The 21634-nt window shown below is 40.7% G+C and overlaps 2 protein-coding genes across 2 annotated transcripts; both read right to left on the reverse strand.

Annotated features, from left to right (window-relative positions):
• Positions 1-962: 962 nt before the first annotated feature.
• smyd1a (SET and MYND domain containing 1a) lies at positions 963-15594 on the reverse strand. The gene is made up of 10 exons (XM_049604079.1): positions 15319-15594; positions 9608-9784; positions 6539-6752; positions 6252-6382; positions 5988-6026; positions 5537-5732; positions 5310-5402; positions 5037-5200; positions 1461-1629; positions 963-1287 (listed from the first exon to the last, which is right to left on the reverse strand). Exons 1-10 carry the CDS (start codon positions 15453-15455, stop codon positions 1174-1176), a joined length of 1434 nt encoding a protein of 477 aa, XP_049460036.1. The 5' UTR covers positions 15456-15594; the 3' UTR covers positions 963-1173.
• Positions 15595-17225: 1631 nt separating this feature from the next.
• Positions 17226-21168, reverse strand: spra (sepiapterin reductase a). The gene is made up of 3 exons (XM_049604148.1): positions 20756-21168; positions 20062-20352; positions 17226-18905 (listed from the first exon to the last, which is right to left on the reverse strand). Exons 1-3 carry the CDS (start codon positions 21075-21077, stop codon positions 18715-18717), a joined length of 804 nt encoding a protein of 267 aa, XP_049460105.1. The 5' UTR covers positions 21078-21168; the 3' UTR covers positions 17226-18714.
• Positions 21169-21634: the final 466 nt, after the last annotated feature.

Genomic DNA, 21634 nt, shown 5'->3' on the forward strand with positions numbered 1-21634 from the left:
AGTAGTAGTAGTAAGTAGCAGAACAAGCTGTAAATACAACACTGACATATCCACAACATTGACTTGGTCTCAACTGAGACAAATATCTGCCTCTATAGCTGCTAAATGCTCCAGTATGTTTGATTACTGTGTCTGTGTGCTGTTTGGTGCTGGGCACGTCATGTGTGGACTGTTGATAAGAGCACAAGTTTTGAGGCTAGAAAACCAAAACAGTGTGAGACCCTTTTCACATTACACATAGTTTTCAACCCATGGTTATTAACATGCATCTTAGGTGATCAGATCAAAAGTAAACAGTTCTAAGTACATGTGTGAATACATCCAATGTGTCCCCAGTGCTTCTTGAGATCCAATCACTCAGACCATAATTTGAGATGGTCTGGGCTGCATATGGCCGCACTCTTTTAGCACTGTGTAGCCTACACTCAAATGTCTTGGGCCACACTGAAGCACATATACAGGTGACATCATTGCTTATTCCCTTCCATGCTGGGTGAGAAAACCTGGCGTTGCTGCCATTATGCAAGTTAGTCACAGCAGTGAAGGACTGTCCCCAGAGCCAATGTCCTCCAGCGAATGGTCAGTTCAAGGTCTGCCCAGTTAGCATGAGCTGACAATGGTCCCAATAACCTCATACAGCAGTTTAATGACTTTGTCATAATTTTTCTGACAATCACTTTGGTCGACTCTCTAACAACTCTGCTGTTAAACTGTCTTTTTTTTTCTCCTTATTTTTCCCAAGTTCCCCAGTGGGATCAGTAAAATATTTCTGATGTCTGATAACAGATAGGTTACATTAGCTGTGTAGTGCTAACAGTTAGCCCTGTTACTGTGTGTGGTCACTCACCAACTGTTGCTGGCACAGAGCTCACACTCTCACAGCAGCAGTCACCAAAGGGCGGTGTGCGGCCTCAGAGTGTGTGTGTGTGTGTGTGTGTGTGTGTGTAGGTTATCACAACACATAATTTATCTCCACTTTTATTGTAGATATCGAGCATGCAACATGTTACATCTGCACGTCGAATTTAACAGTGTATAACAGTGTATCATCACACACACTGGTGAGCTTTAGAGGACATATACATTATATACTGTACATAAACAGTATAGAAGGTCAGATGGGATCATCAGTAATGATTGTCATTATGCTTGTGGAGGAGGCCTTTGATCATCTTAGGAGCTGCTGACTTTGGGCTGGCTCTTCAGAGCAGCATCCCTCATGGAGTGGTACGCATGCTCATTCTTTTTGAACATCTTCAGCTCCATTTCAGTCTGCGTACGCATAGACTGAGGGCATGAAAAAGCAAGATCACTTAGAGAAGTGTACTGACAATATTAAGTAATGCTTACACATATTTAACATTTATGGCACTCAGTTTCTACAAACTATCATTTCAATATGTAGTTATTACGCTAATGTCACAGTCCGACAAATAAGAGTAAACTACTGCCCAATGTACCTCCAGGTCTCTGGTGATGGCGTGGTTGGGTCCATGGGTGATCATGAGGATGCCATAGGCCTTGCAGATCATTTCATGACCCACCTCTATCTGACCTGCATGCCAGTGGGTGACGCCTGCTCGCATGATGGCCATGCCCAACTGGGCATTGTTGGGGTGGTACAGCTTTCTACAGAAACAGATCCCATGAGTGACCCAAACCAACACTGACTGTATTCTACTGGCAGGTATTGTGTGTATACAAAGCCTGATTTAACTTATTCATCTGTGTCATGAGCTTCAGAGTTGTCCAAAAACTATTAAATGCACATTCATGAGCCAGAAATACTCACTAGAGCAGCAAATGTGGAATAATCCGCTGCTGAAAATAGTCCCCCCAAAAATGTCTGAGGCCTTTTTCATATATAGTTACCAATAACTTACTGAGATAACCTTTCAGGCAACAGTAATGATTTCACATTATTCACATTTCACATTATTCACACATGCACTACATTCAGGAACATTTCCATTTTGTGCCTTTTCACACATGCCATGGCAATGCTGGAATAAAGGGGTCAAGGCAGCTGATGCTAACTGCCAAAAATCTAAACAGAAGAAGAAGAAGAAGAAAATGGGGCAAGGCTGAGTACACAAGTATTATTTCCAGAAACATGGCGTGCAAGGAGCTGTTTTTGTCCGCAACCAATTTTCTCATAATGTACATAATATCAGTAAGTAAGCACTGGCATAAATGCTAAATCAGAAACAAATTCAGATTCAAATATGTCATCAGTGGAATCTTGTGGTTTGCTCGCTGCATGTGAAAGCATCTTTTGACAGATAGACGTGTGGTTTTCCCTGCCATGTTACTGCTTTCATTCACAACACAGCTGTATTTTCTCTGAAACATTATGAGGTCTTGAGGTGGGAAACTGGCAGTACATATTTCCCTTAATATCAATCCCTGCTCCCATTTACATATGGCCCCATACAGGACATGCTCTGGAACATTTCATGTGTAAAAGGGGTTTGTGTAACATTTGCTAAAACTGCAGTGGCCCACCTTACAGTTGCCAGAAATGATTGAGACTTAAGTTTGCCTGTTTTGACTCATTACCTTTTACCCGATTTTGGACTTGTTTTGGACTTCACCTACCAAATGTCACTCGAAAGGACACATGGCGACCATAAAGACACTCAAAATGACCACAAAGAAACATTAAATGACCACAAAAAGACTGCAATGAGATGCAAAACAGATGTTAAAGAGACACAAAAAGACTCACAACAACTACAAAAAGGGGTAAAACAACCATGAAGAGTCACAAAGGGATGTAAAAAAAAAAAAAAAACCCACAAAGAGACACAATACAACTACAAAGAAGGGCTAAACCACCAGAAAGTCTGTGTGTCTTGCTCCTTTGCAGAAGAGTTGGTGAGGCCTTTTGCATGCCTGTGCCCAGGGGCCCATTGTCTCCTAATCCTCCCATGTCCTGAGCCATTACTTACCTGCAAAATGTCTCTCAAAGGGACATATTACCAACCACAAAGACACTCAAAATGACCACAAAGAAACAGTAAATGATAAATAAAGAGACACAAAAAGACTACAAGAGGTGCAAACAGATGTTAAAAAGACACAAAAAGACTCATGACTAAGAAAAGGTGTAAACCAACCTAAAAGAGTCACAAAAGGACTACAAAGAGAGACACATAAAGACTACAAAGAGATGCAGAACAAAGTGGTGTGCACGGGGGGGGGATTTGCCCTCTTGGGAGCCAAAACGCATCCTAAAATGCCCTCTTGGGAGCCAAAATGTGCGCTACAGTGCCCTCCTGGGAGCCAAAACGCACGCTAAAGTGCCCTCCTGAGAGCCAAAACGCACGCTAAAGTGCCCTCTTGGGAGCCAAAATGCACGCTAAAGTGCCCTCCTGGGAGCCAAAATGCGTGCTACAGTGCCCTCTTGGGAGCCAAAATGTGTGCTACAGTGCCCTCTTGGGAGCCAAAACGCATGCTACAATGCCCTCTTGGGAGCCAAAATGCGTGCTACAGTGCCCTCCTGGTTGGCAAAACACACTAAACTGCCTTCTTGGGTGGAAAAAACACACTAAACTGCTTTCTTGGCTGGTTAAAACGTGATAAACTGCCCTCTTGGGTGGTAAAAACATGTGCTTAAGTGCCCTCCTGGTTGCCAAAACACAACTGCTCTCTTGGGTGGAAAAACACACTAAACTCCAGAAGACTATTAGGACCAAGAAATACTATGAAACATGGAAATGGCAGCTACTTAATTGAAAATGTTCTGGGGGACTACGCCCAGCCCCCCCCCCCCCCCCCGCCCCCCAGGGATTTATTTCCTTCATACATCCATGTCTCTGTGTGTTCTTCACAGTTCAACGTTGAATCTACACAGTTCTCGTGGATGCTGATCCTAATTACAAACTAACTTGAGTAGTCTGTCTAGTTAGTCTGTTTTAAGGCTATATAATGTGCCATTTGTATAACGTATAAATATGTCTAAAGTGCCCTCGAAAACACATGGAACTTAGAGCCCTCTTCAGAGGCGAGAACGTGCTGTATGTGCCCTTTTTTTTCTTTTCGCTCCTGCCCTTCAAAAAGTCTGTGCACGCCACTGGCAGAACAGATGTTACGGAGATACAAAAATACTCTCAAGGACTACGAAAAGGGGTAAAACAACCACAAAGAGTCACAAAGGGACTACAAAGGGATGCAAAAAAATCTACAGAGTCACAAAACAACTTGTAAATAATTTAATTTTACTTTTTTAAAAAATATGAATTGAATTGCCCTGGTGTATGAACTGTGCTATAGAAATAAAGCTGCCTTGCCGTGCCTAGACATTATGTTGTTAGCAATTTTTATAGATCTACATTGTTAGTAAGCTAAATCTACCAGCCACATTTTTTGACAAAAAAGAAATATAACAGAACCATAACCTCTTATCTCTGGATTTGTCTGGCCAATTCAGTAAGTAGTCTGCTTTACAGCTTCTGTTAATTTTTGAATCAGTGTGATGAAAGATATTTATTTTACAAATATTTAATGAGATAGATTAGACAAGAAGAAACATTCTTGTTATGGTATCCATTAATAGTTTTTAAGCAGAAAAATGTACTTTGTCACGATATATCAATATTGTGATATACAAATTGTATCCATATCTCACACTCCTAAATTACAGTCTCACGTTTTCATGTAAAACATAGTATATGTACATACTATATAATGCATTGTCAGTTTCATCTAACCATTAGTATTTGTAGCAATTAGAGCACCAGCACAATTTAAACAAATTTAAATGACTTGTTGGGACTTGTTGTGCTGGGGTGTGATTGCATCAAGGTCTCTCCTACCTAACTGTGATGTTTTAAAGGTTGTGAAGGTTTCAGTGCTTATTTATGGGGAAATGGAGAGTTTCTATGCAAATACATATGGAACATGGGGAGTTTTTATATGAATCTTGATAATAATTTCACTTATATATGCTCTGTTCTCAGACAGGACACCAGGTGTCTTCAGTGTAATCCTGCTGGGGAGTTACTGTATCTCTCCAACACAAAGTCAGCACTCACATGTATCCCTCCACCATCTTGCGAGCGCAGCCTGCAGCCTCAGGGAAGGACCGCATGTATGAGAGCACCTCACTGGCAACGCTGAGCACACGTAGCTTATACAGGTTAGTACCAGCCAAGACGTTCTCCTGCTTCTCCAGACACTCACGACACAACTTCACTACCTGAGAGAGGACAGACAGAACACAGTTCAGGGGAAAGACAAGAAGAGAGGGACACATTAGTGCAAGACCAGAAGAGAGATGCAGATAAGCTGAAAGCAGCGTTGTGTACCTCCTGATAATCCTTCTCCACACGGGCCCTCTCGATTTTCTCCAGACACTCCTTACTGAAGGCAGTCACCTCTTTCACCTTATCAGCAGAGGGCTGAGAGGGAGACACAATGACAACACAGCTAACAGGAATATATGTTATATGTTCTCATATGTCATCCTAAGAGTCAAGTAAACAAAAAAAAAGATTCTGTGATTTGTGAGACTGTAATCATTTGTAAACCCAACTTTGTTCCCCTCGCTCTCTGCAGCAGCCATCATCAGGTCATCCTTGATGTGCTGGCTGCAGTGTTCACAGGTGCACTCGAAGTGGAAACGCTCCTTCAGTTTCTTCTGGCGGTCAGCAGACAGATTGAGAAAGTCGACGTAGCTGACGGTCAGCTCCTGCCCCTCTGAGATTTTACCTAGAGCTCTCAGCTCGATCCTGGAACAGAGGAGGACAGGACGGGTTCTTGTTTTCTTGATCTAATGATGCATGTTTTACAGTACCCCTCTGCACTAGATGCAACAAATCCAGATATTGTCATGTCAGCTTGGACTCTCAGAATATAGGAAGAAATAATATCAAATCGGATTTGTTAATATCATAATTCTGTCTAATTTTTAATAGACCAAATGGATTTAGCATACACATTTTTCATTACAGCCAGGTTAGGGACTTATCAGCTGTAATACATACCTCCTCTGAGAGTGGAGAGCAGAGCTCAATGCTGACTGGCTGCAAAAGGAAGAAAGAGTCAGTTCTTTTAACCTTTTATATGAGTTACACATCAACAAGTCATTATGGTCCACAAAATCTCCTTTTGTTATTATATGTTATGTTATGTTTTGTTATGTTCACATACTATTCCTAAATGAAGTTTTATACTTCATTCCTTCATATTTAGATCATTACAGTCATCTGTCACTGTGATTTTACAGGAGCTGTAGTTTGGATACCTACTTGCCATGGTTGAGGATGATGGTGCAGTTGGGCCAACAGTCATGGTTAACCAGACAAAGGTTTGGGAAAAGACCCACACCGACAGCCTGCAGGCCTCTCTGGTCACTCATTGTGAATGCATTACACTTGATCTACAGAGACAGACAGAGAGAGTAGGGAGGGAAAGGATTATAGGAGAGACCAAACACCCAGGGTTGTTTTTCAAGCTGTCTTTCCTAATGTAGTTTACAAATATAACTTATAAAGCACCGGTGAACTCTAATTCATAGTAAGACATTCATTCTTACAATGCCAAAGAGGTGCAAAATGTAGTCAACAGAGTGCTGCTTTCTTCCATAAGACCAGTACTCCAGGAAGCTTTGCACGTCTCTGTTGAGCTGCTTGAGTTCTTCTTCAGGTAGATCAGCTACGTGGTCCTCCAGCTTGTCCACTGAGATCAGCTGAGTGTCTGACACAATGCCTGTGTCCCTGTGTATACGCCACAGCACACGAGCAGCCAGACTGGGCAGGGGAATTATGGGTAGGGGAGAGAGACATCAACGTCACATTCAGAGTCAGATATTAACCAGATATTACGCAAGCACAATTCCCTGTAATCAATCAACACCTCCGTACATCCTCTAATAATAGATCTCATTGATTGATTGACTGATTAAATTATTCATTTATTTGTTCATTCAGTCATTCCACGTATAAGACTGGGGACAGAGTCCTGCACCGGGTTGGGTACCTGTGAGTATATGTACATATATATGTGTGTATATATACATACACACACACACACACACACACACACATATGTATATATGTATGTATATATATATATATGTAGAGAGAGAGAGAGAGAGAGAGAGAAATTCATGGGTAAAAATGAACTACATGTTCTGTATATTCTTTATTTTTCAGAATAAAACAAATGAAAAAGATGTGCAGTGTATGTGTAATACTTTGACATCTCAATCACTATTATCAAGCTGCAATTTATTTTATTTTGAAAGTCAGTGACACAAGTTGAACCTTTGACCCCGTCGTCACGTTCGTCACCGATGTTGAGGACTCCAGCAATGAAACTTTGCAGCTGGGGGATGAGTTGGCAGCCTACATCAAGTTCAAGACACCCATGGAGGATCCTTTTGAGATGGTGGAAGGAGCATGCTAAAATGTTTCCTAACCTGGCAGTGATTAAATGTTTTCGTCATCCTGACAGCGAGCGCAGCCAGTAAAGGAGACTTTTCCTTGACTGGATTTGTAATTCAAGAACAGAGAACCCAGCTTAATGTGAATGACTGTGGCCTGTGTGTGTTTAATTACAGGTGCGGGTCAGGTCGCAGGACTTATATTAACTGGTGCGGGCGGGTGCGCATTTGACTTAGATATAATGACAGGTAACTGGTTGATTCTGGTACTGGGCAGGTGCAGGTTTTCAAAAATGGAGCCGTGCAGGACTCTACCTGGGGATAACATGTTAAAGGTTCAGTGTGTAAGATTTAGGGGGATATTGTGACATCTAGTGGTGAGAATTGCAGATTGCAACCATCTGAAACTGTGCCTGGTTATAATTTCTTCAGTGTTCATCGTTTGGGAGGTTTTTACCTGGAGTCCAAGAATTATCTGCAGAGGTCTCTTCCTCTCCAAAACAAACAAACATGGGGTTTTCCACTAAAATCACTGAATAAAGCAGCTTCACGTTAAAAATCTGTATTTTTCTGACACTGCTTGTTGCAGATGGGCTCTTAACTACAATGGCCAATGTGAAAACACGAATGGCCCTATATAGAATCAGTGTTTGGTTTGGTTTGTTCTGGGCTACTGTAGAAACATGGCGGTGCAACATGACAATATCCGAAGACAAAGACCCGCTCCCTATGTAGATATAAATGGCACACTCTCAGCTGATGAAAACACAACAATTCTTATTGTCAGGCGATTAAACACTGAAAAAAAAATACTTATTACACTATATCCCCCTAAATCCTACTTACTGGAACTTTAACGTAAAGATACACCAGGATACACCACTGTCCCATTTCCCAACTTCAACACAGTTTTATCACATTGTGTCCTTGGATCAGACCATCCCAGCCACTGTGCCTTGACTACAATTTCTGTCTGTATGAAGTGTCTGGTGTGTACTTTTGCCATTCATTAAAACTTGTCAAATGACAATCTGTCAACTAGACTGGAAGTTGACAACTTGGCCTAGCATTTCTGGGATTATCAACAAGATTTTTCATCCTCTGTGAATACAAAAAAATATGGTAAATGTCACAGAAAATACACAGTATTTTGGCATTAAAGGCAGGGGCGGAAATCCCGGGGGGGGACAGAGGGGACATGACACCCTGGAAGCCGAGTGCTCTAACTACTACACTAGGGAGGCCCCAAATGTTATGGCAATCAATAGTTTGTTAAAACATTTCACTCAATACCACAATGTCAACCTTGAGGTGTTGTTACAGGAAAAGTCAAGGGATCATCAAAGTCAGTAGGATTCATCCTCTGGGGAACATGCATATCCTCTACAAATATCATGGAAATCCAGTTCTCCATATCTGAGACACCTTGTCATGGACCAAAGTGTTGATCATGGGGAAAATTTGGCCTGATGTTTTAAGAGGACCAATCAGGATGGGTCGCTAAAAACACAGAAAATTTCTGGGCACCATGAACATCCATATCAAATTCCATACATGAGATATCTTGTTGACCTACTGACCAGATAGCAAAAAAACATTATTTAATGTGGTCTGCCTTTTGCTGTTCTGAGCTGTACAGGCTATTGTCCCAATCTCCTGAAGTCACCACTTGCAAATATTTGTAGCTGATGACCTTATGACATTATTTTGCATAGACTAATTTTCAGTAAGTTCCAAACATAGATGTTAAACCACTAAGCAGAACAGGCTTGAAAAAAGTAATTCAGTATCAGAGTTGAGACAAGGAGAACACCGTATTCTGCAAAACAGGACCTTCAGTTTGTATGATATCTTTTGTTGGAGTAATATGTTCCCCAGAAAGTGACTATTTGTCATACATAGGTACTGTCTGGGTCAGGCACATGCCCAGATAGACCCGAACATTGGAAGATTGGTTGTTTTATTATTTCATTCATTCAGAGAACACAGTTTTCATACTGCACTGTATACCTCAGGGTGCTGGCAAAATAGACTTCATGTGAGCCAAAAAAAAAAAAAAAGAAAAGAAAAAAATAAGAGGAGGGAATGCCATTTTTTTCACTTGAGCACCTGCCCTGCAAAATGGCTGCGCATGAAACTGGTCTGGGGTACAACTTTCATTTCATCGGCCTCCTGCAGCCCCCTCTCAGCTCCATGCAGAGTGGACTCAGTTTTCCTTACCGAACATTCTCGCTGGGGGCTTTGCCGATCTTCTTGATGGCTCCACATTCCTGCTTGTGTTCATCCCAGCATGCAGTCTGGCAGGTGCGGTCGCAGTACTGGGCAAACTTACACTGGGCACAGCGGTGCAGTTTGACCTGGTGCCGGAAACAGCTGTGGCACACCTGAGTGGCCAAACTGAGAGGAAAACACAAGACAAAACACAGAGATGTTACAGCTGCACTTTAAAAAAAAAAAACATCTTTCACTGATGTTTCAAAACCTGCATTGAGAGGTCCCAGTGAAGATTTGGACCAAAGAAAACTAAAGGGATTGGAGGGGCAAAAGAGCTAAAGTTAGACTGTTCAGCTTCCTCTAAAGAGAACAGTCATTCTCTGAGTGCCAGTTAATAAACAAACAATCATATTTATCAGATACAATATATAAATAAAGCAAATCCAGTTGCAGCAGCCCAAAAGTGCAGGTGTGAGCAGAGGTGCTTCTAGGATTTGAGGACATTCAGGGCTTAGCCTGACCTTGGTTGGGGGGATCCACTTTCTTTGAAAAATAATCTGTTGCTATTTTTATGCACTCTGGCTCCTTATTTACATTCAATGTATAAAAAAATCCCAATGTGTGTCAGGTTTTTTTTTATTGCCAAGAAAATGGTCAGCATGCCACACAGCACCTTATTGAGGGCCAGATTTGGCCTGCTGGCCATAATTTGACTATCACTGCTTCATGTTTTTGTTAAAACTCATACTTACAGTAAGAACTCTCTTCTTTATCTTGCTTTTTGACATTGGGCTTTGTGATCCTGTTGTCGTTTTGCATGTCAGAAACAACACATCAGCATCTCTGAGCTCTTTTTGCTATTGACTCTTCACTCTTCCAGCTCACTTTCCTCATGTTTAAGTCTGAGTTCCATCTCTCTGCTCTTTTAACATTTGTATTAGTTGCAGTATCATATTTGGATCCTGTTACAATTGATGCAGTTACATAACTGGCTCCAAGTTGAGAAGAGAAGTGGATGATGTTAATATTTTATTATGAGCTATGCTCCATGACATGTCTCGACTAAACTCTGAAATGTTCTGGTACACAGATAATCAATAATTGGAATGTTTGTTCAGTTGTTCAAGATTGCAAACTGTCACAGCCTCTGTGTCATACTCCTCTCACTCCTAGCATGGAACATAATCCAACTTTATGTTCTTTATATGTATTTGTGGCACTTATATTTAATTTGTATCTGCTGCTTTTGTTTACCTTAATTTTTGTATATTGTATTTTTATAATTAAAAGAAATAAATACATACACACACACACACACACACACACACATATATATATGTGTGTGTGTGTGTGTGTGTGTGTGTATACATACATATATATATATATATATGTGTGTGTGTGTGTGTGTGTGTGTGTATGTATGTGTGTATTTATATAAAATAAACAAATAAATAGAAAAATAACTTACTCCTAAGCTTCTTTGGTGGCTTTCCTTTTCTTTTTTTGTGTAAACATCTTTTCACTGATGTTTACAAGTTGCTTGTTTTTTGTAACACTTTTTATAAATATATAGCACTATAATCAAATGAACACAACGGTTTCCAAGAGACTAGAGAAGGATATATTTTATCCTAAATACAATGTAATCTTTAAGAAGTTAACTGTATGAAAGGAGGCCTATAAATGTCTATCTTAGTTTGAGCAGGTTACGTTTGTAAGGATCGTCGCAGAACTTTAGGCTATTTGTACGGAGCATCTTGCATGACAAACACAATATGGCATTGCACATGGTCAGTAAGTCTACATCAATGTCGGCTCACTGTCGGAGGGTTTTAGAACTTTCTTCCACTCCTCACTAGTCTGTTTGGGATGTTACTCAATGTGGCGGACCCTCAGCATGAACGGAATAAAAGCAGGTAGGGAGTGGGGGTCAGGGGTGGTTTGGGAAAGGCCCTTCCTTGAGCCCCCTGAGTGACTGGCAGAAAATGCATGACCCTCCCTTCACCATAAATTAGGCCTCCATTGATGTTTGAAAGTCAAAGTTAAGAGGTATCTTGAAAAGAAAACTTTTTCACTCTTGTCGTGCATGCTGGTAAGTTCAAACAAATGGCTTATTTTTGGCCAAACTTGAAATGAGACATAGATTAAAGTGATTTTGATGAAATATCACTATTTTAAGCTGTTTTTTTCTGACGGAAGTGTTTGTCACACATGATGTGTCCAAGGACCATGGGAAATTTGCAAAATCCAATGATATTTTTGTTTTTTATGGTTTCTGGCTATGATAAGTGATGTATTTTGACATTTTTTAAAGAAAACATACATGTTTTCTTGAACATAAATACAAAATACAGCCATTTAAATTTGTATGCCCCTCTCCTAAGCCAAAATAAAAAACATAAATACCTCCCCAGCACTTAAGAATTTATTTGAAATGCCTCCCCCTTTTTGCACCACACCTTCCCTCCTCCTAAATAATGAACAGTCCCTTACTCTGATTTCTTTTGCACTGTATGGTTTATGGTTTTATGTCAGTTATTTATGAATCTTATTGTAAACAATATCAGTCTGAAGATTTATGAATGCTGCTTCTCTATTTTTGGACATTTTTATTGTTTGAAAACTGGTTCTGACTTCTATGAATCTATGGTGTCTTAAGCATAGTTGTATACGTAACACAATAAGCTTTCACTTTTTCATTCATTTAGTGCATACTATGTTCTATATACCATATCTATTTAAACTTAAACTTAAATATACAATATGCATGAATAAGACACATACACATGCACATACCTTGTGCATGAGTATCACAAAATTTAATTTAATGCAATGGTTTTGTCAGTTTGTTTTAAGTTAAGAAAAGAGTAAAGAAAAGTAAATCTAGATTTGCAAACATGTATACACAGAACCTTTCTACCCTTATTGTTTGAGCTGTTTGGATGACGACACGCTGCACTGTGCACTGTGTGAGTGAACACACAGGTCTCAGCTGACAGCAGCATGTGTCTGTGTGTGTAAACAGTTTATTCAGCAGAGTCCAAAGGGACAGGGAACAGACTTGTTAATGCTCCTGATGATTGTTGGAACGCAGCGAAGCCCTGTGCAGCTTCACACACAAACATGCACACACACACACACACACACACACACACACACACACACACACACACACTGTGGCTCTGACTCACTTGCAGCTGTTTTGTCACTGTAGTTTTGGACAGCTCCTATCTTACATTAGGCAGATCCATTAGTGCATGCCTACTGTGTTGGATACCCTCAGTGAGCCAACATCCTGCTGCTAAGCTCTTATATGGCTCAAACACTACGCTACCAGACCTGTGCATGGCATCCCAGCACATAGACAAACCAGGCTGCAGTCAGCTTTAATACCAACCAACTATTTACAGATAAGTGCTGAACACTGTGTGCACTGTATGCATATTGCAGAATGCAGAAACTGCATTACTGGCATTACTTGCTCCAGCTTTGAAAAAGAAATGCAAGCCTGTTGAAGACATGAATGCAGTTGGACACCAATGTTGTTACACATTCATATTTGGCTGAATGACGGTTTTGATGTCAGGTGACAAAATATAACCTCAGGACAACATCTAATGCCAAAGTCAATTCAACATAGAATGCTGAAGACAGATTATATTTTGTAGGTTTTAAGTTGTATTGTTAAGTGAGCAAAATCCAACATCTTCAAAACATCTCATGGCAAAGTCATCTTGACGTAGAATAATGACATTTAGTTGTAAGGTATGAAGAACAAAACCCAGCATCTGCAAAACATCCATGTCAACATCCACACTAGGTAAAATTCTATCGTACGTAGACATGTAAAATATCATCAACCTGATTTTCATTCCAACCAAAACTTAACGTCTGTCCAGTGTAAGAGCCCACCGTCTTACACCGCCCACCTGTAACTCAGCTTGTCAAATTGCTGGTGGTTGGTTCTAGAACGTAAAGCTTGTCACCTGTTTCAGCAGGCAATCGGCTTGTAGTGAAGTCCACTGGTCAAGTTAAAATGGCCACAGATGGTGTGTTCACTTGCTGCAGCAGGTGTTCCGTCCCCGCCCAGCCCTCTGTTTCTGTGCTAACACTGTATGCACTTACGCCCCCTCTACACACACATTCTCACTGACTGATTAATTGGTGCTGATTATTTATATTATTGTTGCGTATTTATTATGAATACAAATCCATCTGATGCTCGTTTTGTTTCTGTTTCATCACTATTACAAATGCAACTGTAGCCAGTGTCTCACTATCACTATCCTCATTCATATTTTAAGAAACTACAAATAATATTCAGCCACAAAATAAGCCTGAGAAGCTGTAAATCAGCATGGAAGTACACAGTGCTGCATGGAGATGAGACACTGTTTCATCTAGTTGTAAAGGTGTGAACCAGCATGTTTTTAGAACATTGCAGAATGGCACATTGCAAGTAGTATGCTGTTTCAACTCGTTTCAACTGGGATCTTTGGTCTGAACTGGGCTTTACTCTGATCAAAAAGATTTTCAGTGTCATGGTTTAATATTTAGCAGATTTTGACAGATTTTGTGTAAAAGTCTGTGCAATTTCAGAATGAGACTTCTCCTGCAGCAAGCAAGCAAGCAACAGTCTTCTTCCTGTAATGTTGACACTAATAATAACAATCTGAGCCTGTCAGTGGTAAAAAACTAAATAATTGGGCACACCTGCCCAAGTGGTTACACTGCAGCTGCTACTGGATGCAGTACTATCTCTTAAAACTGGACCAACTTCCAAAATTGTTGTTCCCCAAAGTAACTTAGACACAAAAGCATGAGGAAATATGGTCCAGGTTGAAAAATACTTAAGTTCCCCTTGTAGGCTTTCAAGCAAACAATTCAAAAACTCACTAAGATAGCTGCAACTTACTCAGAACACTACTGCTAGGGTCCTCACTGAGACCAAGGAAGACCACACCACCCCAGTTCTCAGATCTTTACACTGGCTTCCTGTGTGTTCAAATTTATTTTAAAACACCACTTTTGGTTTGAAAGCACTGAATGGAGCCAACATATATTTCTCATGTGCACTTGCATTATAAACCTACCAGAGCTCGAAGGTCAGCGGACTGTCCTGAGAGTCAAAACTAAACATGGAGAAGCAGCATTCAGTTTCCATACACCACATATCTGGAACAAACTGCCACAACACCTGCCTTATGTCTTATGCCAAACACTTGCCGTACAAATTTTGGCAGCTGTAACACAGTATTAAAAGTGTAACATGTAGCATATGAACAATAATAAAAATAGAGGTATTAGCAGTGTCTCAAAGCACATACAGACTCAATACTGCATGTCAGCGTCATTTTTTTGACACTAACATTTTTAACCCTCAGGTTCAGGCAACATGTGAAGTCACTGGAATCTCTTAATTTAATCTGAGAGATTGCAAGATGTCATAATCCTTTTGTGGTAGAGCCTCCTTGCTCTTGAAAACTGAATCCAAAAGTATGTCATGCTCAAGCTCTCATGACACCTTGCCAGCTTTTGCACTGCTGGCGTCATGAGAATTTGGGCATCTAGAAATGAGGCCACAGCCCAGAGAAGCCTGACTGTCCACAACACACCTGCAGTGTGTCACCCAGATCTGCAAAGACACGCTCAGTGAGAAAAGGTCAGTCCTCATACCTGTCTGTCTTGTCTCAAAACCACAACTGGGAGCCTCGTACCTGTCGAAGACCACAGCAGAGAAACTGGCCTCGGCGAAGACCACTTCCCCGGCATTGAGCTCTTTGGTGGCCCTCAGGCCTCGACCTTTCTTCCCAGCATCAAACAGCTCAGCACTCTCCATATTCCCCACAGTCATTGTAGTGGCTAAACAAAACACAGAGGAGACAAAGAGGAGGGAGAAAGCCGCTGAGGGTGGGACTGGCCGAGGGATAAGGGACTAAACAAGCTGCAGGGAGTGGAGAGTTCTCATGAAATTCTCAGGAGCACTTGCCCCCACTCTCCTTAGCCCGACCCCTGCAACAGCCAAAAATAAATTCACCCCCTCTAGGGGTTGTACCACCTCCCCAGAGTGGGGAGGGGGGTGAGCAGTGGGAAATGAGTGGGGCTGGGGGAGGTAGTAGAGGTAGAGGTAGTCTGTGGGTGTCGTCCCCTTGTTTGGGTTGGTCCCTCCTGTGGTATTTTGGTCCGGGGCAGCTGTGGCTGTCTGTCAGAGGCACATGACAGGAAACGGAGCTGCTCACATTCAGTGGCAGCCTCTTTGCTGTATCTTTTATAAAAAATACTTCACACAGTACAGTGGAGGTCACATCCCGTTACTTTTACCTAAGTCTTTATAGCCACGTTAAGTGATTTTTTAAATTTTATTTGGTCACTATAGGGAGTGGCAGGACAAGCTGTAAACACAACACTGACACACCATCACCCTATAAAGTTGATATGGTTTTTAGTGAGCACTTCTCATTTTCCAAGGTAATCCATCCACCTGACAGGTGTGGCATATCAAGATGCTGATTAAACAGCATCATTACTACACAGGTGTACCCTTGGATGGTCACAGTAAAAGAACACTCTAATGTGCAGTTTGATCACACAATACAACATCACAGATGTCAAATGTCCACCAGAGCTCTTGCCCCTGAACTCAATGTTCATTTCATTACCATAAGATGTCTTTGATGTTGTTTTCCTGAAATTGGCAGTCCATCCAGCCATCCATCCTCACAACCACACAAGTTGGTTACGACAAACTGCTGTTAGGTCAAGACCTTGGTAAGGATGATGTCCATGCAAATGAGTTTCCCTGAAATGGTTTATGATGGTTTGTGCTGAAAGCTGTTTAGGTTGCTGGTCACAGAGGATTTTGCAGGTGAAAGCACAGGTCCTGAGCTGGTGTGGCAAAATATGGTCTGCCATTGTGCGGCCAGTCGGATGTACTGCCAACTTCAAAGAAACAGCATTAGAAATGGCTTGTGGTTATGGAATGAACATTCACTTTATGGGCAACAGTTCTGGTGAACTAAATGTCAGAAACTGTCTCACGGAAGCTCATCAGCACAGTCGTCGTCCACACCAGGGTCTTCATCTGACAGCAGTTTGTCATTGTAGCAGACTCGTGTGGTTGTGAGGCTGCTTGGATGTACTGTCAAATTCAGGGAAACAACACTGAAGATGTCTTATGGTAGTAAAATGAATATTCAGTTGAGGGGAAACAGCTCTGATGGACATTCCTGCAGTCAGCATGCCAATGGTACACTCCCTCAAAACTCTCAACATCTGTGTCATTGTGCTGTGTGATCAAACTGCACATTGTATTGCCCTTGTATTGTGACCATCCAAAGGCACACCTGTGTAGTAATATACTGTTCGATCAGCATCCTGATATGCCACACCTGTCAGGATTATCTTGGAAAAAGAAAGGTGCTCACTAACATGGATTTTAACAAATTTGGGACAAAATTTGTGAGAAATACATCTCTATAGTGCAAAAAAATTCTAGGATATTTAACTTCAAGCTGGGAAAATGGGAGCAAAAACAAAAGTGCTGCATTTAATTTTTTCAGTGAACATTATCAAGTTGAAAAAAAATTACTTGGATAACAGTCTCAAGTAAGCACAGACAAAGCAATAATTCTCCATCTACTTTTATATAAAAATAGCAAGTCATACATTGAGCAATGTGTGAAAAATATATGTCATGTTCACATTTTTCTCTCACATATTAATATATCTAGGCTCAGGGATTACAGCAGCATGTAACAGACATCACAAAAATCTGCAACCCCCAGACTTCACTATAATTAATAGGACACAGATTGGGGTCAAAGCACAATAAGGACATCAGCTTCAAATGACAATATCAACTGGTAACATAAACATACTGCAAACCGTTTGGGGGAGACCGTTCTGACAATACAAGCACTTCATTAAATAAATATTGTCACAAATCGACATGAAATCAACCAAAGAACAGAGGACAGTATTACAGATCAGGCTGGTCCCATAACATCTGAAGTAACCCTGTGAAATAGATTATGCCAGAGGCTCCGTCCCCTCAAATATGACACACAGTAGAGCACCCAACTGGTCTGGTTCTGATTAATGCTAACGGAAAGATGAAGGTTGTGGGGAAACACAGATCTGGCCTAGAAAAACTCTGTGTTTTCTTTTTTGGTTGTGGTTTCTTTACAATATTTTTTATTTTATCTTATTTTTTTTCACTTATATTACAGTTCCTGATTTATAGTTTTGGTATTTCATTAAAGCATTTATTAATCACAGAGGCCTAGTGGTTAAGATACCTACCTTTAAATGATGTAATTCTGAAAAGGAATCTCTGTTGTATACTTTATTTCCCTGCATAACCTGTCTATGGCTCTACTATCACTGTATAATTAAGGCAAATCCCCCCTAAAAAAAGAAATAAGACTTTTTCTCCCTCCTGCTGACGACAGTTAGCCAGGAACAAGCGTTCAATTTAAGAACAGAACTGATGGGTTTTCTTATTTTTTTTAATTCAGTTTCTATGAACTAATTTAAGTGACAAGAAATGAAAAGGCTTAATGCCATGTGTTTAAAAATTGGTAGTGTCCCACAGCTGCATTACATGTGAGCTGGAGATGACTTAATATGACAGAAGCATCTGAAATAAAGCACCAGAACATCTACAAATGACAAGTGTCTCGAGGTCTTGGCGATGCTCAGAGCAGCCATCTTCATACCCACTACCATGTCTTTTTCAAATTGTGTTCCTTGACACTTTAATGCACCTACGTATATGATATGAAAATTTCAGACTTTAGCAACTTCTAATTGTTCTTTATTTTAGTGTATACAGACTGCAGCTTCACTGGCCATAGGGATGAGTAAACTTCTGGAATGTTTCAAATGTAAATTTGATGAACGTTAGTTTGATTGGTCAGTTTAAAAACAGAAGGCTACAACCTACAAAGTTAAGACTGACAGTACAATTCAAGTAAACTATTAACTTTTTCCACATTAACCTGTAGTATTGGGGGTAAGCAATTCTTATAAATCAACAGATTTTTCAGTTGAAATCAAGGCACATAGAAATAATCTGGCCCAATGCTAAATGGCTGTAAGTACTCCTGCTGCACCTAGACGTCGTAGATATCGATGTGAGCTCCAGATGTGTAGTTGTCTTCCAGCAGCAGCTTCATCAGCTTGGCACAGGACGCCTCACAGGTGAGCAGCTGGCCATGAGCATACATGTCTGAAAAAGACTTCCTCAGGTTGGGATCAGCTGTTTTGGATCTGGCCACCATCTGCATGGCTGTATCCAGAGGTCCTGCTCCAACACAGAGGACAGAGATGAATGGAGTCCAAGGGTTAACAACACAACAAACACATTTGTCTGCAAAGTAGGGAGGATGTGCAGAGTGGCCGTATGGCTTATTGCTCTGCTTTAGTGGTACAAAGGCACAATAAATTCTAATAAATGTAACATTATATTTTGAAGTTGTTGATGGAAATATTGAAGACTGCCACAACACTAACAACTCAAAAGTACACATCAAATAAAATTTCTCCAAACACGTTTCTTGTTATTTTAGGTAGTTATTATCACGCTAATGTATGTTCAAGTGTCCATTTCCCCCGATAAGTTGGTTTTAATTCGTTATTTGATTCTATAAACAGTCTGACCATCTCGAGCTTTTATTTTGGTACTTCCGGTGACCGGCAGTGTGAATTTGCATATTAGCTAAATATTTAGTTTCACCCAAAACATTTAGATTTAACATTTAGATTTAGATTTAGATTTAATATTTAGATTTAACATTTATATTTATATTTAGCATTTAGATTTAATATTTAGATTTAGATTTAGCATTTAGATTTAGATTTAGATTTAGATTTAATATTTAGATTTAACATTTAGATTTAGATTTAGCATTTAGATTTAGATTTAGATTTAGATTTAATATTTAGATTTAACATTTAGATTTAGCATTTAGATTTAACATTTAGGTGCCACATTTAATATTTAGATTGAACTATTTAATATATTTCTAATTTAACAAATATTGCTGTAAATGTGGTAAAAGGTGACGTTAAAAAAATCACAATACTTTTTTAAACATTGTTTGAAGCTAAATGTGGCAAAATGTTGATGTTATTTTCAGCGTGAGACACTTTACAAACGGCACCCCATAGAAGTATTCCCTAAAGTCCTTCATATTTTCTCAACCCTTGAAAGTGTTTGAAATAGTGTTTCTGGTTGGATTCCCGCCTTGCCACTAGGATGTTTTAATTTAAAAAAAGGTAAAGGCAACTTAAAATGTAGGACAAAGAAGAAATGATGCTGTGGGTAAAACTGGTTTTACTGGACTGCTCAGTATCACGACTCCTTTAGGAAAACCTCATTCACCTCCTTCTGCTCAGCTTCAGTCCCAGGCTGACTGGTTGCATTTAAATGGAACAAGCACAAACAGGCAGTTTCTCACCTGGAGAGTAGCTGAGCACCCGAAGGTCTGGCTCCTCTTCTGCCAGCACCCTGAACATCATCTCTCTGGCAGCCTTCCCTGTGCAGTACAGCACCCAGGAGCGGAAAGGCTGCAGGGCGCACAGCGAGGTGATGTTGATGACGGTGCGCCGAAGACCTGGACGCTGTGGAAAAGCCTGCACAACGCTGGCTGTGAGGCACAGGGAGGAGCTGACATTGAGGGACAAGTAAGAGTCCACCTCAGCCATGTCGGTGAAGCTTTTGGCATAGCGAGACACATCACCTAGAGAGGCTGGGAGACAGGAAAGAGGTGTTAGTGTGTGTCCTCATCCTCATATATACTTGTGTTTTCATTAACTAGTGGTCAAGTCTTAAGTTTTGTGACTTGAGTCCAAGTCATGTGACCCGAGCCCACACCTCTGGACCTCACAGTCAACAGTTTTTATCAAAACTCCTTTTTTCTACTTAAGACATAGTCCCTAAACTGTAGGCTACACTAGATGCTGCTGTTGACAGAATGCTGTGAACACCACAAATTAAATTCCAGTCAGATCCAAACAACAATTGTATGCATAGGGAGGCCCTTTAAAAATGTCTCTCCAACAATTAGTTGGAGAGACGTTGGAGAGATGCATTGGAAATGTTACTGCAACTAAAAGTACTTTACATAATTAGCTCTACAGGTGTCTTCTTACCAGCGTTGTTGACCAGTATGACGTGATCTATAGCCTCAGAAAAGGCCTCTTTAGCTGCTCTGACGATGCCCTCCAGTCCTTCCATCTGACCCACATCTGCCACCACACACTTCACCACCAGCCCCGCTCTGCCTGCCTCCGACTCGGCCAGCTCCGCCTGCAGAGCCCGCAGCTCATCACCGGAGCGGGCCGTCAGCACGAGCACCGACCCCGGCTTCACCAACCGAGACATCTCCCTCGCTACAGTCTGGCCGAAGCCTCTGGAGGCCCCGGTGATGATACAGAGCGCACGGCCCAGGTCTGTAGCCTCGGTGGATGTCATGGTTCTGTGCAGAGCAGAGGAGCCGTGTTGGTGTTCTTCTTCTGTGATTTCACCAGCGTAGAAAATCCACTTGTTGCCCTGTCGCCATCTCCCGGTTTCACAGTCATTCACATGCATTACATGAATCACGAGATGCAGTGTCATGGTTATGAAAACTTTTTTTCAACTTTTGGCGAAGGTGCTCTTTTTTATTATTATTATTATTATTATTATTATTATTATTATTATGGAAAAGATCCTTAAATAGCCTTTCAATAGATTTTTATCCCATAAATGCAACAGGTGGGTGATTAACTTTTATTTTGTTCCATTATCTACAGTACTGGGGAGTAGTTACATGCAATTTAATTGTAATCAATTACAGTTACTGAGGAAAAATGTTATCATATCACATTTCTAATCAAAATATTGGTGATTACAAAAAGGTTACATCTGAATATATAATATTTTCTGTAAAAAAAAGTTTAGAAAGTTTAGATGTAGAATATAGCCTAATATTCTTTATGTTGCTTTGCATCTTTTTCACCATGCAGGTGTGTCTTCCTTTGGCATAGCCT

Source organism: Epinephelus fuscoguttatus, linkage group LG18, assembly GCF_011397635.1.
Source record: "Epinephelus fuscoguttatus linkage group LG18, E.fuscoguttatus.final_Chr_v1".
NCBI lineage: Eukaryota > Metazoa > Chordata > Actinopteri > Perciformes > Serranidae > Epinephelus > Epinephelus fuscoguttatus.

What these genes read in the sequence shown, in the direction of transcription:
- spra (XM_049604148.1), bottom strand. Translation starts at nt 21,077, where the DNA reads ATGACATCCACCGAGGCTACAGACCTGGGCCGTGCGCTCTGTATCATC. An exon ending in CATACTGGTCAACAACGCTG is followed by an intron (nt 20,353 to 20,755) that starts GTAAGAAGACAC and finishes CCTGTCTCCCAG; the next exon opens with CCTCTCTAGGTGATGTGTCT. An exon ending in GGTGCTCAGCTACTCTCCAG is followed by an intron (nt 18,906 to 20,061) that starts GTGAGAAACTGC and finishes GTGTTGGAGCAG; the next exon opens with GACCTCTGGATACAGCCATG.
- smyd1a (XM_049604079.1), bottom strand. Translation starts at nt 15,455, where the DNA reads ATGACTGTGGGGAATATGGAGAGTGCTGAGCTGTTTGATGCTGGGAAG. An exon ending in GCTCTCCACTCTCAGAGGAG is followed by an intron (nt 5,733 to 5,987) that starts GTATGTATTACA and finishes CCTCTGTTCCAG; the next exon opens with GATCGAGCTGAGAGCTCTAG. An exon ending in TGGAGAAGGATTATCAGGAG is followed by an intron (nt 5,201 to 5,309) that starts GTACACAACGCT and finishes GTCCTCTCTCAG; the next exon opens with GTAGTGAAGTTGTGTCGTGA.